The sequence below is a fragment of the Myotis brandtii genome, unplaced genomic scaffold (assembly GCF_000412655.1).
Source record: "Myotis brandtii unplaced genomic scaffold, ASM41265v1 scaffold668, whole genome shotgun sequence".
In the NCBI taxonomy this organism is placed as follows: Eukaryota; Metazoa; Chordata; class Mammalia; order Chiroptera; family Vespertilionidae; genus Myotis; species Myotis brandtii.
Genome location: NW_005370597.1, coordinates 3,314,546 through 3,330,657, shown reverse-complemented (window position 1 = coordinate 3,330,657; position 16,112 = coordinate 3,314,546). Strand labels below are relative to the sequence as shown.

The window sequence follows — 16,112 nt, the reverse complement described above, 5'->3', positions numbered from 1 at the left end:
CGGGCCTGCAGCGTCAGCTCAAAGGCGCGCAGCTGCTCGTGGTCGAAGGCGCGCTGCGCGAACACCACCCCGCTGTGCGCGCTCACGGACACGTAGGACGACAGCGCCCGTGCCTCCAGGTCGCTGGCCACGATGGAGTAGGACACCTGGCCGTTGGGTCCCAGGTCGGGGTCGGAGGCGCTGACCTGCGCGATGGAGGCCCCGGGCGGGTTGTTTTCTGGCACGTGGACCAGGTAGGCTGACTGCTGGAAAACCGGGGCGTTGTCGTTGACGTCTGTGACGTGCAGGGTGATGGTGGTGCTGGAGGAGAGGGGCGGCTTGCCCCTGTCGGTGGCTGTGATGGTGACATTGTACTCTGGGGTCTGCTCACGGTCTAGAACTCCGTCTGTCACTAATTTATACGTGTTTTTCGAATAAGTTAGCAATTTAAACGGAACCTCACCTTCTAATTTACAAGTAACTTCTCCATTGTCTCCCGAATCCTTGTCACGGACTTTAAGTAAAGCAATGTATGTTCCTAGCCTGGTGTCCTCCATAATAACATCTGTGAGAGATTGAAATATCACTTCTGGGATATTATCATTTACGTCTAGGACTTGTATCTCCACGGTACATTGGGCAATCATTCCTCCACCATCCCTTGCTTCCAAAACTATGGAATATTCTTTGACTTCCTCAAAATCTAGTGTATTTCGAGTAGTAATTTCCCCAGTAGTAGAATTCAGGTCAAACTGGGTGGTCTGGCCTGCTTCAGTGAAAGAGAAGGTGATCTCGGCATTGACGCCCTCATCCTGGTCGGTGGCCATCACTCTAAGCACAGTGGTGCCTGGGAACACGTTCTCCGGAAGGCCCACCCTGTATAACTCTTGGCTGAACACTGGAGGGTTATCATTGGCATCAGTCACGAGGACTTGTATCTGAACAGTGCTGCTTAGGGGTGGATCCCCGCCGTCCAAGGCAGTCAAGGTCAAGTGGTAGGACTTCTGCTCCTCCCGATCTAAAGGCATCTTCAATACTAGCTCGGGGTATTTGCTACCATCTAATTTCTCCTTATTCACGAGTAAGAAATGATCATTGGGACTGAGTTGATAATTCTGTAATGAGTTGGTACCAATATCTGCATCATGGGCAGATCCTAAGATAAATCGTGCCTCGGGCTTTGTGGACTCACTTATTTGCAGCTCAAAGGAGTTTTGCATGAATTTGGGAGGGTGGTCATTAATATCCTCGATCTCCACGTTCACGTGGTAAAAGTTCAATGGCTTTTCAGCAACAGCCTCAAATTCCAGAGCACATACTGGCTTCTTCCCGCATATCTGCTCCCGGTCCAGCCTGCCGCTCACAAGTAAGTCCCCGCGCTCTGCGCTCACAGTGAAGTAAGGCTTCTCAGAGCTGACGCGCAGTTTTCGAGTCGGTAACTCGCGGACACTGAGTCCCAGGTCCTTGGCGAGGTTCCCCACCACCGAGCCCTCGGGCATTTCCTCGGGAATCCGGTAGCGGAGCGGCTCAGAGAGCGCAGGGCAGAACAAAGACAGCAGGAAGGGAAAGAGCACTGGCCGCCGCTCAGCCCAGCCCCAGTCCCCAGCGCCGCTCCCCATCCCTCTTGCTCCCCTCAGCGTGCTCACCGGCCTGAAGACGCCGGATGACCAGTAATCTCTCTGTCGCGGATGTCCAGAGCCCCGAACAGCCTTTAGTTCCTGCGTGGGGGTCAGGGTTTCTTCTTTCCCAGAGGAGGGAGCAGTGGAAAGGCCAGCTCTAGCGAGTGAGCCGAGGAAAGCGAGCTGCGGCTGCGCGAGGCGATCACCAGCGCCCAGCTCTCCACTCTGGCCAACAGCGGCGCCCAGAGTCCGTACTATGAAACTGCAGCCTCTGCTGCTTCAGGCTAAGGAGCTATAGTAAGTATAATCGTGCGCTGGACTGGACAATTTTTATGTCTATGTATTTATTAATGTTTAATTTGTATCATTATCCCATTTCAAAGTTTTAAGGAAATCACATAGATTGAATACATAAACTCTGTTTGTTAACATAATTATTCCCCAATCTTCAAATCCACACTAGTAATAGAAAGATGACTATAACAGACTTGGTCAAACGATCTCGGAGTACAGTAATTTTGAATACTTATTAGTTAGCAATACATTGGATAAAGTTCTATGTTTCTTCCTTTGTTTCTTTTTTCCTTGTTTTTACATTTTGGGTACCTCCATGTTCATTCCCTTCAATTTTTTTCCAGAGAGCATCAGTAATTTTCTTTAAAAGGGCACAATTTATACTTACCTCCAAATACTTCTCTTCTTCCAAAATTGTTTCCGTGATTTATTTATAGTAATATTACCTGATTTTAAATTCTAGTATCTCAGTCAATGACATAATGTAGCCAGAAAGGAGTTAGCCTATCCCTCTCGTTCCCATTACACAATTATTTTCTTAGTTATGAAATGTAACATCACTCCTCAAAGTTATCAGGGGAATAATATTTTACCTTGCAACACAAAGTGACTAACTATGGTTATTACCCTGAGTCATAGTTCTCACTTCTGTACTTATATAACATCCCATGATGACTTCAAATAAAGATAGTTCCTAGAAAGTTTATCTGCAGTAGCTCATGAGTTTAGTGACAATTTCTCCCCTTTGTTTAAAAAATGTTAAGCATCTAATAAATTGGATAGGGTAATTTTCTTTTCCAATATGCCTGATAACCATATTTCTGCCTCACAGAATGTTAGTAACATTGACTGTTCCACAAGTGACTGTACATCTGAACACTGCAAAATATACTCACAATATTACACATTTTCTTTATATGGAAAATATCAGCAAACACAACACTCTGCTAGAAAAACTGTTTAAATTAACACTCAAAAGGTTGCCGCAAACAAGATTACCTTGTCATCAACCCCTTCCAGATGCTAATCAGTTGATGTATTGAACTGTACTGAAATTTTATACTTAGAGCAGCAATTTTCAACCAGTGTGCTCAGGTAGGCACACTGGTGTGCCTCAGAATTTTTAAAACATGCAACACCTGATTATTTAGTCAGGGGAACTGACCTCTTTTCCCTTGGATTGTCAAATAAAAAATGACAACAGCCAATACTACTATAGGCAGCCAGTGCAAATGAATCAAAATTATACCTATATTTTGTCAGATCAGCAAAAAATATATTTTTCAGTGTGCCACATAATTTTAGTAACTAGTTATGTGTGCCATGAAATGAAAAAGGTTGAAAGCCACTAACTTAGACTATAAAAGTAGTTAGTCCCAGATTACATTATTTCTGACTGAATTTTTGAGCAGACCCAATAAGTAAAGTCCAACTACTGGTCTAGGACTTGAGTATGTGAGATGGTTGTTTCATAAAGCCAGCATCCCCAGTATCCTACTTGGAGAGCCCACAGTCACACTTCACATGGCTGTACCACTAAAACTGCACAAAGGAATTTTGTGGTGAAACATGTAACTGCCTATTTCACAAATGCCACTTACAATACTTGAAAAGACATTTTATTTGACATCATATTTTATTGTTTTTGAACAACGACCTTCAGTGTGGCATTAGACTCCATGCTTATCATTGATATAAAATGATTGAAACACACATTGATATAGTGAAGCTTGAAACGCACATTTTTTTTTCTTCAGGCATTTTCCCAACCTTCCATCAGGACCCAACTTTAATAGATCCATATGCTTTAAGTAGGTCAGGAAGCAAGTGAGATTTTTCAAGGTCATCAAGTTGAGGTACATGGAGGCAGAAGCCAGACACAGAAAAAAAATTCAGACTGAAACAATCTGCAAGAGCCTTTTGTACATCTGACCTAAAGAGAATCCTGAGCAGTCCCTTCATTCTCATTGATAAACTACATGGATTAAGAACATCAAATGGAAAATAGGTGGAAGGTATACAAATGTGATAGTCCACTTATTCATAATCTCATCCATAGGCATCCCCCATAGAAATGATACCAAATCTTATGTTAATAAGTGTTCCATGTTAAAATATCACCACTGGAATAAACCATTTAACATGCTTTAACTTTTTAAAGTTTTTTTTTTACCACATCTTCAAAATACTGCCTTCACAAAGCAATAAAGATATTTACACAAAGTATAATTCCTCAAGAATATAAAGCTAAATGAATGATTGTACTCACCTGAATACTTTGAGCTTCATCCTTACATTCATGAAAATCTATGGGTGCTAAAAAGGGATCTTTTTTCTCACAGCTGTCATCACTGATGAGCGTGTCTGCATAGTTGGGCTGGGGGAAGATCAGGTGACTCTTTCCTGAGTCCGCGGTGAGGGAGACTTCCTGGGAATAGGTCTGCAGGAATGCGTGCACCCCGTCCACACCCACAAAGTGTGAAGCTGGCACCCCAGCGAACCCGCCTCCTGAAGCTTGGAGCATGCGCGATGTGGACCAGCGCCTTAGCCTGAGTGCCAGCAGGATGATAACAAAGGCGAGAAAGACGCAGGAGACCACAGCCACTGCCACCACCAGGTACAGAGTGAGGCCTGAGGCTTCAGAGTCGTGAGGGACCTCCAGGCTGCCCAGGTCAGCCAGAACATCTGGGATGCTGTCAGCCACAGCCACCGTGAGCGTGACAGTGGCCGAGAGAGGGAGCTGGCCATGGTCCTGAACTGCCACCACCAGGCTCTGCTTGAGCGCATCTCTGTCCAACAGGGCCCGCGCAGTGCGCACCTCGCCCGTGTGCAGCCCCACCACGAAGAGTCCTGGCTCGCTGGCTTTGAGCAGGCGGTAGGACAGCCAGGCGTTCTGGCCTGAGTCTCTGTCCACTGCCACCACCTTGGTCACCAGGTATCCGGGTTCTGCAGATCGGGGTGCCAGCTCCACACCAGTGGAACCGTCGGTGGGGATGGCAGGGTACAGTATTTCGGGTGCATTGTCATTCTGGTCCAGCACAAACAGACTCAGGGACACGTTGCTGCTGAGCGGTGGGTCCCCGCTGTCATGTGCAGTCACTCTCAATTGCAAGTCACGGAACTGCTCATAGTCGAAGGAGTGCAATGCATACAGGACACCAGTGTCAGAGTTGATGGAGACATAGGAGGATAGAGGCACACCCTGGATGGTGTCTTCATCCAGGGAGTAAGTGACTCTGGCATTCTCGTCACTGTCAGGGTCGTGTGCAGTCACAGTGAAGATGGAAGCACCTCTGGGGTTGTTCTCAGGGACATAGACAGAGTAGGCGGAGTGGGGAAAGGAAGGTGGGTTGTCATTGGTGTCTGACACCTTTATGGAGATGTGAGTTTCTGTGGACAAGGGCGGGGTTCCACCATCTGTGGTTTTCAGTGTGATGTTGTACACAGAGAGTATTTCTCGGTCTAGGTTTTTTGCTGTCACCAATCTATAATAATTGTCTATTGATCTTTCTAACTTGAAAGGTAGATTTTCTGAAATAGTGCAGGTCACCTCACCATTCTTCCCAGAATCTCGGTCTTGAAAGTAGAAAAGAGCAATTACTGTTCCAGGGGGAGTATCTTCAGGGATTGAGCTGCTTACAGATGTTATAGTCACTTCTGGGGCGTTGTCATTCACATCTAAAATGGTGACCCGTACTTTAGCCCTTGTCATACTATCAGCACCATCCTGAGCCTGAACTTCCATTTCATAGTAGCTGGATTCTTCATAATCTAGGCCTTCTAAAGTTGACAATTCTCCTGTGTGGGAGTTCAGTTGGAATATCTGCAGAATTTTTGGAGTTATTTTCCAAAAAGAGTATGTCACTTCCCCATTGACTCCCTCATCGAGGTCGATAGCATTTACTGTGAGCAGTCTTGTGCCCACCGGCACATTCTCAGGGACAGTGACTTGATACTGGGGCAAAGAGAAGACTGGCACATGATCATTCACATCCAACACTGCCACTTGGATTCGGGCGGTGCCAGATAAGGGTGGGTCACCACCGTCAGAGGCTGTGAGGAGGAGGTGGTGAATCGCCTCTTCCTCCCGGTCCAGCACCCGCTCCAGCACTAACTCCGGATATTTAGTTCCATCCTCTCCAGTTTGCACAAGCAGGGAGAAGTGGCGATTGGGGCTGAGCTGGTAGCTCTGGAGGGAGTTCGTGCCCACATCCGGATCCCTAGCCTCTTTTAACGGAAACCGCACCCCAGGAGCTGTATTCTCCATTATTTTTACATTCATTTCTTCCGACAAGAACCTAGGAGCATTGTCATTAACATCCATTATTTCCACTTCTATAGGATAAAGATTCATTTTATCTTCTATCAGGATGTTAAAACTCACCAGACACCGCGCGCTCTGAGCGCAGAGCTCCTCCCGGTCTATCCTGCCCGCCGTGACCAAGCTGCCAGTTCTCTTATTCAGAGCAAAAAGCTGCGTCCTACCTCTGGAAACGATGCGAACTCCGCGCTCCGCCAGCTCCTGGGCCTCCAGCCCCAGATTCTTGGCGATATTACCCACAAAAGACCCTTTGTCTGTCTCCTCCGGCACGGAATAGAGAATGTGTCCTGCCCAAGCTTCGCTCCGGGTTCCCAGGAGGATGGAGAGCAGGATGAATCCTCTGTAATCCCGGACCCTCTCCGGAGCCGCCATTGTCCTGCAGATCATTAGACCCTGGGCTACCTCCTGTTGTGTTTCCGGATGTTTCCTGGAACGCTCTGTATTCGGAAAAGGAGCCCCAAATCCAGTAGAATATGGGTCTGAGTTTGATGTCTCTTGGAAAAGAGTTTGTCTCAATCTGGCGTTTCTTTGTGCTGTAAAAGCTCGGTAGTTCCGGCGGATCTTTCTCCTGGTTGGTGAACAGCGGCGCTCAGAGTCCTTACTATGTTACTGCACCATATTGGAGGCAAAATGATTGCTTTTTCAGAAAACTTGTTTTAGCCTTCAAAATTCTTCCGTTTATATTTCTTTAATCCAAAAACATGAATTTTAAGAAACTGTGAATTGATGCAACAGTGTTCATGGATGAGTGTTTATTAGTCCCTAATGATTTTTGAAAATTAATTGGTTTGCTTTTCAACTTTGAAATGACTCTTGGATACTGCCTCACACTTTATTTATTGCACATAGAGAAAATCAGCCATTGCAGGTGAAAAAAATGATTTGCTTTAAAAAGGTGTGTGTATACATAAGAAATATGTTGTATAGAAACTGTTTACATTAGAGTAAAACAAATTTATTTTATTTTTTAAAGAATTTTTTGCTCTTTAATCCTCACTGGAGGATATATTTTTACTGACTTTATTTTATTTTTTTATGTTTTAATATTTTTATTGATTTAAGAGAGGAAGGTAGAGGGAGAGAGAGAGATAGAAACATCAATGATGAGAGAGAATCATTGATTGGCTGCCTCCTGCCTGCCCCACACTGGGAATCAAACCCACAACCCTGGTAGGTGCCCCCACTGGGAATTGAACTGTGACCTCCTTGGTTCCACTGAGCTATGCCAGCTAAGCAAAACAAATTTAAATTAATTACATACTATTGAACACATACTATGCGTTAGACATCACCATGTAAAACTCAGAGAGTCAAATTTGTCTTTAAATTATGAAGAGGTAGTTTAATAAAACTTTTGATTTGATTAAACTTTGGAGATGGTTTAGTCCAATACCTTCATTTTAATGTTTTAAAAAATCAGAGGGAATTGCCTTTGTCTTGGACTATATAGTAGTAGAACCTGTGTCGAAATATAGATATCCTTACTCCCATTATTTTGAGAAAAAAGAGGAATAATTGTTGGCCTTAACTGATGCTTTATGCTCAAAAAGTGCCATGAGAGAAGAGAAGCTAAGCAGCAACAATCAGTTATAGAAGCAACTTATTTGTGACAGAAGGCCAAAGTAAGCAGAGGTTCTACTGGTTGCGGATTCATAAGAAAATGCGTGTTGGCTTGACTGCTTCTTTTCATTATGAAATTCAAATAATTATCCTACCCTATTCCAGAATAGTTGAAGAAAGGTGGGTCTCTAGACAGAAAGCTTTTGAGCACACATGCAGGACTGTCCTGAAAGGATCCTTAGAGGTTCTCATTTCTCCTCCTATGTTAATGAAACAAAAAGCAATTCTTGATGGATCTGAGGTTACACTGAGCTGGTAGAAATAAAACACAGTCCCTTCCACATAGTTTCAGGAATAAAGTAAGTAACCAGTTTTGGAATGAAGATCTAGCAAGACATAACCTTGCTTTGTAAATTATCTTAAGCCCCCATGGTAGTAGCTAGTATCACCAGGAGGAGGAACTAGAGTTAACATCGAAAATGCTTAGCTGAGTTGGTGTTCTCTGATGGCATTGCTCCAAAATATAGGTAATACTTTGAATGAAATGCTGTTTCAATTTATCAAAAATAACTCAGTAATGTTTGTTTTTACCAAGCAGATAAAATAACTTTTGTTCAAAGGAACCAATATGAGTATTACAGATTAATTTCAAAAACAGGAGTTAAATACTTTTTGTTTAGTAGTAATTTTGAACTTCTTGCTCATGTAAGCAAAGCATATGGTCATAAAAAATCATGAGTACTTGCAGACATGTGCAAACACAACTTTCATGTCTGGATATTATGGCTCCCAATGCCGTGATTTTTTTAAATCTGATATTTCAAAACTCACAGTGTCATCTCATATTTGTCTCTTATTCTACTATTTCATTAAAGTCTCAATTAACTTTACTTCTGGGTACCTTCTTTGGAGTTAAGTAAATAATATCTAGACAAATGAGATTATACACATACTCTGAAAATAAAGCATACTTTAGAATTAAATGGCTGTATCATCTCTAGTATCAAGTTTTCTAAGTTATTTTACAACATAAAATTAAATATTAAGAATGTCTACTAGAGTACCACAATATGTTTAAATATAACATAAGCCTACAGTGTAAAAGTCAAAAGAATTCTTTAGTTTTAAAGGGAGTATGTTATTATTGATTTAGTTTTGGGGCAGAATCTTGACCTTCATTTGTTTACTTGCATTAAAAATTATATGGTAAGTCTACTTGATTTCCCAGGCATTGAGTTATCTTCTCCCCTTTCTTTATGAAACTTTAAAAAAATTGAAGAACCATTTGTTTGCACTTCTGTTTAGGTTGTCATTTCCAGGCAAAGATATAGGTATTTTCCAATGATTCTAAGATTTTGCTGCTTCCCCTTTGATAACTGCCACTTCAACAGAAGTTTGATCAGAAACTGGCATTTTTCACAGATGATAAAATAGCCCAATGGTTTGGTACATTTTTCTTGAAGCTTCAAAATTTAGTGCATACTCAAAATCTCAGACTGTCTATCTTATTCATAATAATGTTCATGGAGTGTAGGTCAAAGAGCATTATTTAGTCAGAACTTAGCAAATTCCATGGTTGCCAGGATTGAACACGTGGTCAGTCCACATGAATGAATTATTATTGTGAGAGTATAATCTGATAATTTTTCTGTCAGTAAAATATTTTATTTAAATGAAATGGTCACAGGTGACTCAGATAAGAGAATAAAATAAACCAGATACTGCCCTGGCTGAGTAGCTCAGTTGGTTAGAGCATCCTCCCAATACACCAAAGTTGCAAGTTCAATCCCTGGTCAGGGCACATATAAGAATCAACCAATTAATGCATAAATAAGTGCAAAAACAAACTATCTATCTATCTCTCATAAGTAAATAAAAATAGACCAGTCTACTATCCCAGTTAGTGAGCAGAGAAGAGAATAAAATAAACCATTGTACTACTATTCATAAAACCACTTAGTGAGCTTATAACAATGAAGGTTCAAGATGTAGTTGAAATTATCCAGAATTGGTGATATAATAAAATATCTAACATTTACAGAGTGTATTCGTAAAAGATACCATCTGACTACCTTGATCAATACCAAAGATTCAAGGGAAATAAAATTGTTATTTACTATTAAATTCTGATTAAAACCACCAAAGAATTATATAAAAATGTCCACGCAAATCAGCTTTGAAAATGTGTCTGACTGAAATCTCTTGGTTAGTCATATACATTTGGAATCTTGAAAGAAATAATTCTACAATTGCTGAAGTATAATTACCACAATACTGATTTAGAAAAACATGTATTATACCCTTAGCAGCTAATTTAAAGACATCAACTCAATCAGTTTACATGAAGACTAAAAATTTCAGGTTACAAAAGAAATTCTCATTCATTATCAAAGCATCTTCTCAATTGTTTATTTTACTTGTGCAATTGTTTGTTTTAGATGCATAAGTAACAAATATATTCTTTATCAGATCATGGACTAGTCCAGCTCAGAACTGGAACAGAACTTGACTATCATGTAGTTCAACGACTTATCAAAATATATTATCCCCAGTATTCTATTAATTCCATGGCCATTAACTTAGGTACTTTTTAAGAGTGCCAATAATAGAATCTCCTAATTCCTTAGCAGTCCATTTTCTGATAAAACAACTTTGACATCTCAAAACTTTTCTTTTTTTAAAATGTATTTTTTATTCATTTCAAAGAGGAAGGAAGAGGGAGAGAGAGATAGAAACATCAATGATGAGAGGGAATCATTGATTGGCTGCCTCCTGCTGGGGATAGAGCCTGCAACTCTCAACCCCAATATGTACCCTGATGGGGAATCAAACTGTGATCTCCTGTTTCATAGGTTGTTGCTCAACCACTGAACCACATTGGCCAGGCTGCTTTTCTTTTTCCTACTCATCAAGCCATAGTTTCAGTCACATCTTTGGGCCACAGTGAATTAGACTAATTATTCTTTTAAATGACAACCCTTTATTCCTTAAATATTTGAACAGAGTTCTTACATGACAGAGCCTTATTTTATCTGGGTTACATTTGCTAATTATTTAAATTCTTAGTTGAACATTATTAAGTCTTTATTCTCCCATTCATTAGTCACTCCTCTATTTTTAGAGTTGTATCCTGTGACACTATGAGCATATTTTAACATTCACTTTCTCTTAAAAATTATTTAGAGAGAGAGGAAGGAGAGAGAGAGAAACATGGATTTGTTGTTCCACTTATTTATGCATTCATTGGTTGATTCTTGTATGTGTCCTGGCCAGGGATTGAACCCACAACGTTGGCTATGGGGACGATGTTCTAACCAACTGACCTGCCAGGGCTAATTTTCATTTATTTATTTATTTAAATATATTTTTATTGTTGATAGTATTACAGATATCTCCCATCCCCTATTTTCATTTTTAAATATTTCCCCATATTTTCTGTGAGGTACATAAGACAAGTCTTTTTAATTTAATTTTTACTTTGCGGACTATTGATATTGTGACTGGTCCAAGATGAAAAACAGATAGTTCCAAAGATATTCAGGTAGTTCCAAGGATATTCAGATAGCTCCAAGGATATTCAGGTCTTCAAACACCAAAGATCTGGTCTTCTTAATTACTTTAATCTTTTATATAAATAATTTTTTATTACTAAGTAGTAAGGGGGGAAATCTCTCACAGATCTCCATAATTTCAGAAAATACTCGCTATTAATTAAAACTGGGGGGAAAAACCAAGAAGTTGAGCTTCTTTTTAAAAACCTGCAATTTAGTTTTCACATTAGAACAAGAATCTCAGAAATGTCACATAATGGAAAAGAAATATCTAAGAAATGAGATGTATGTAACCAAAGGCACAAAGAGCTTGCCAAGAGGAGAAAAGTAAAAGAAAATCCAGGGCATACATTATTAAGATGATTTTGGTAAAATTAGAGAAAACTAAGATAGAGCTCTATTAACAAAGAAAAAACGTTATAAAATTATATGATTCACTGCAAAATACTAAAAAGACTAAGCTCTGATCAAATAGAATTTTTAAATTTTCTGTTCAAATAAAACCAATAGAAGCAATAATCTCACCTGAACAAGGGAGCCTTCCTCTTTACAAAAACCTGAATCTTCCTGAAGCAAAAGAGGATCGCTTTTCTCACAGCTCTCCTGGCTGATGAGTGTGTCAGCATAGTTGGGTTGGGGGAAGATCAGGTGACTCTTCCCTGAGTCAGCAGTGAGGCAGACCTCATGGGAATAGGTCTGCAAGAAAGCCCGCACCCCGTCCACGTCCATAAAGTGCGAGGCAGGTACGCCCACCAACCCACCTCCAGAACTCTGCAGATGGCGTGACGTGTGCCAGCGCCTCAGCCTGAGTGCCAGCAGGATGATGACAAAGGCGAGAAAGACGCAGGAAACCACAGCCACTGCCACCACCAGGTACAGAGTGAGGCCTGAGGCTTCAGAGTCGTGAGGGACCTCCAGGCTGCCCAGGTCAGCCAGAACATCTGGGATGCTGTCAGCCACCGCCACCGTGAGCGTGACAGTGGCCGAGAGAGGGAGCTGGCCATGGTCCTGAACTGCCACCACCAGGCTCTGCTTGAGCGCATCTCTGTCCAACAGGGCCCGCGCAGTGCGCACCTCGCCCGTGTGCAGCCCCACCACGAAGAGTCCTGGCTCGCTGGCTTTGAGCAGGCGGTAGGACAGCCAGGCGTTCTGGCCTGAGTCTCTGTCCACTGCCACCACCTTGGTCACCAGGTATCCGGGTTCTGCAGATCGGGGTGCCAGCTCCACACCAGTGGAACCGTCGGTGGGGATGGCAGGGTACAGTATTTCGGGTGCATTGTCATTCTGGTCCAGCACAAACAGACTCAGGGACACGTTGCTGCTGAGCGGTGGGTCCCCGCTGTCATGTGCAGTCACTCTCAATTGCAAGTCACGGAACTGCTCATAGTCGAAGGAGTGCAATGCATACAGGACACCAGTGTCAGAGTTGATGGAGACATAGGAGGATAGAGGCACACCCTGGATGGTGTCTTCATCCAGGGAGTAAGTGACTCTGGCATTCTCGTCACTGTCAGGGTCGTGTGCAGTCACAGTGAAGATGGAAGCACCTCTGGGGTTGTTCTCAGGGACATAGACAGAGTAGGCGGAGTGGGGAAAGGAAGGTGGGTTGTCGTTCGTGTCTGCCACATGTAGAGAGATCAAGGTTTCTGTAGACAGAGGTGGCACCCCTTTGTCTGTGGCTGTCACAGTGATATTGTACAGGGATACCTGTTCTCGATCTAGAACTGTATTGGTCACTAATCGATAATAATTGTCTACTGACTTTTCTAGCTCAAATGGCAGACTTTTTGAGATAGAACATGTTACCAGGCCATTCAGTCCAGAGTCACGGTCATATACTTGAAAAAGAGCAATTACTGTTCCTGGAGGAGTACTTTCCACAATCGACTTGCCTCCAGATGTGACTACTACTTCTGGTACATTATCATTCACATCTAAGACAGTTATTAAGACTTTTGCTCTGCCTTGTAGACCTGGCTGATCCCGAGCTTCAACCTCCAGCTCATAAAAGCTAGAATCCTCATAATCTAGATTTGCAGAAATTGTTATTTCTCCAGTGAAAACATTCAAGCAGAAAATCTTTGAGATCTTTTCTGTTATTCTCACAAAGGAATATGTTACTTCTGCGTGGACCCCTTCATCCTGGTCGGTGGCATTTACTGACAACAGTGGTGTACCTATTGGCAGATTTTCAGGAACACTCACAAGGTAGACAGGCCGAGTAAACACTGGAGGATTATCATTCGCATCTAGGACAGTTACCAGAATTCTCGCAATGCCTGACCGGACAGGGTTACCTCCATCCATGGCAGTAAGAACCAAGTGGTGAATAGACTCTCCCTCCCGGTCCAGAGCATGCTCCAGCACCAGCTCCGGGTATTTGGGCCCATCAGTTTCACTTGACACGTCCACTGAGAAGTGACTACTCCCGCTGAGCTTGAAGCCCTGAAGAGAGTTCACTCCCACATCCGGGTCAGAGACCTCCACTAGTGGAAAACGAGAGGATGGGACTGCGTTTTCAAGAATTTTCACTTCCAATTCTTCCCTTAAGAATTGGGGTGTATTGTCATTAATGTCCACTATTTCCACCTCTATGGGATAAAGCTTTAGTTTGTCCTCAATGAGGATGTTAAAACTCACCAAACATCGCGGGCTCTGAGCGCAGAGCTCCTCCCTGTCTATCCTGCCCGCGGTGACCAAGCTGCCTCTTTGAGTATTCAGAGCAAAAAGCTGCGTCCTACCTCTGGAGACAATTCGGGCTCCGCGCTCCGCCAGCTCCTGGGGCTCCAGCTGGAGATCTTCCGCGATGTTGCCCACCAAGGAGCCTTTGTCCAGTTCCTCAGGAATGGAGTAACGGATTGGTCCAGCCGGGACCCCGGCCCCCCACAGCGTCCCCAGGAGCATATAAAGCAGGACAAACCGGCTGTGGTGCCAGCGCCTTTGCAGAGCCGCCATTACTGGCTCCTTATGGACTTCCCTGGAGTGATGCGTAGGCGGAACAGGTTCGCTTTGCTCTTGGGCTTCTCAGAATTAAGGTTCAAGATCCATAAACAAGCAGAGTTCCGATGCGAGGCGTTTTAGGTCAGAATTTTTGCGCAGCTGCAGAGCTTTTGTATCCGATCTGCTTTGTGCTTGGAGGATATAACTGGAGTTCTCATTGCTTTCCTTACCCGGGTTAGTGAACAGCGACGCTTAGAGTCCTAACTTAATACTGCATCGTATTTGTGAAAAGATCATAGAGAAGATCTGAATTCAGCTAAATCTGCGTAGATAGCACTCATAAAATTTCTCTCCCCAAGAGTGAGAAGCATTTGGAAAAACAAAAGAGCCTATTTTAATAATTTTAAATGCTCCCTGGAATTTACCATTCATTTTTGTGGTGATATCTCTTATGGCCTTGGAGAAGAGAAATATTACACTTTTCTGTAAATCTTTAATTATCACACCCCACCGCAATTTATATTTGTCCCATTTTCAATAAGGGAACCAACAACCACAAACATATTTGAACCAATTCCCCTAGTGACAGTTAATTGTTGTCATTTAAAATTTTTCATTATCTATTTTAAATTAAAATGTAAATTAAGCCCTAATTTAGCCAATATCTGTTTATACTTTTTAAAACATGCAAACGAAGTGAAAATATATGGGCTACAATGAAAAATATTATATTTATATATTATATAGTATACTATAGAGTATAGGGTATATATAAACCACAATTGAGGATTGACTGCATTGAAACTAAGAAAAACACTTAATTGTCTGGATTTATGTTTAATTATATATAGCTAATGTGTCTCACAATGAGAGTGTGAGGTACAAATGTATTAAAAATGTTTCAGGATATATTGTTTTAGGATTAACAAAAATTTCAAGACCACCACAAGGTGACTTTGTATGAAAGAACAATTGCAACACAGATAAACAAAGAATTTCCAACACCCCCATTGTATGCTCCCCAAATCAATAAAACGCAAAATCAAGATATGTTTAGCCGGTGTACTTTTTACCTCTAAAATAATGAATTGAACCTAATTATACTTACGGGAGGAAAGAGTTTTGAAGTAACTCACCTGTTGCAACTTGACTGAATCAGATGTCATTTGGGGATTATCATTACAGGTACCCTCAAACCAAGAGGCTTCACTACATAGAAGATCTTGTGGTGGAGCATTTTCAGGGTTTATATTGACAAATTTAAACTCAGTCTTGGAGGAGTGCGAGGCAGCGCATAAATTGTAGGAATAGGGCAAAGTCCCGTCGCAGTAGTTGGGGAAAACCCCAGGTCCAGCCTTGGAGCAGACACCACCTGTCTGAAAGCAACTCCAGGCAGCGGGGCTGGAGGAACGTCGCAGGGTCAGGGCGACCGCCAGAATCACCGCCAGTAGGAAGAGCACGGAGATCAAGGTCAACGCCACCACCAGATAGAACTGCAGCTCAGCCTGGGGGTCAGAGGATGCTGGTTGGTCACCTAGGTCTGGCAGTACATCCTGCAGGTTATCAGCAAAGACCAGGTGCAGCGTGGCGGTGGCTGAGAGGGGTGGCTGTCCCCCGTCCCGCACGGCCACCAGAAGGCGCTGGCGGGCCGCGTCCCTGTCTCCCAAAGCTCTGGCCGTGCGCACCTCGCCGGTTCGCAGCCCCAGGCTGAACAGTCCGGGCTCGCTGGCCTGCAGCACGTGGTAGGACAGCCAGGCATTGTGTCCCGAGTCCGCGTCCACCGCCACCACCTTGGTGACCAGGTAGCCCGGCTGCGCGGCGCGCGGCACCGTGTCGAAGAGCGCAGAG

The 16,112-nt window shown here is 42.9% G+C and overlaps 3 protein-coding genes across 8 annotated transcripts in view; all 3 read right to left on the bottom strand.

The window, feature by feature from the left end:
* LOC102259563 (protocadherin gamma-B4) overlaps positions 1 to 1,867 on the bottom strand; it is a 2,659-nt gene extending 792 nt beyond the window's left edge. Inside the window, exon 1 of the mRNA XM_005881106.2 lies at positions 6 to 1,867. Coding sequence (XP_005881168.1) covers positions 6 to 1,598 — 1,593 coding nt within the window. The 5' untranslated portion in view covers positions 1,599 to 1,867. The remainder of the gene's footprint in view (positions 1 to 5) is intronic.
* The window catches only part of LOC102248091 (protocadherin gamma-C4), a 162,808-nt gene that overhangs the window by 103,203 nt on the left and 43,493 nt on the right, over positions 1 to 16,112 (bottom strand). The window contains exon 2 of one of the 6 annotated variants that reach the window (XM_014529046.1): positions 15,401 to 15,769. The exons of 3 other annotated variants lie outside the window; for them this stretch is intronic. In XM_014529046.1, the coding sequence (XP_014384532.1) occupies positions 15,401 to 15,769 (369 nt within the window). Of the gene's footprint in view, positions 1 to 4,161; positions 6,936 to 11,849; positions 14,431 to 15,400; positions 15,770 to 16,112 lie in introns of those variants that run through there. 2 more of the 6 variants (XM_014529032.1, XM_014529030.1) reach the window with 2 other exon arrangements.
* Positions 15,799 to 16,112, bottom strand: part of LOC106723865 (protocadherin gamma-B3-like) — a 2,189-nt gene continuing 1,875 nt past the window's right edge. Inside the window, exons 2-3 of the mRNA XM_014528995.1 lie at positions 15,890 to 16,075; positions 15,799 to 15,804 (exon numbers count right to left, since the gene is read on the bottom strand). Coding sequence (XP_014384481.1) covers positions 15,799 to 15,804; positions 15,890 to 16,075 — 192 coding nt within the window. The remainder of the gene's footprint in view (positions 15,805 to 15,889; positions 16,076 to 16,112) is intronic.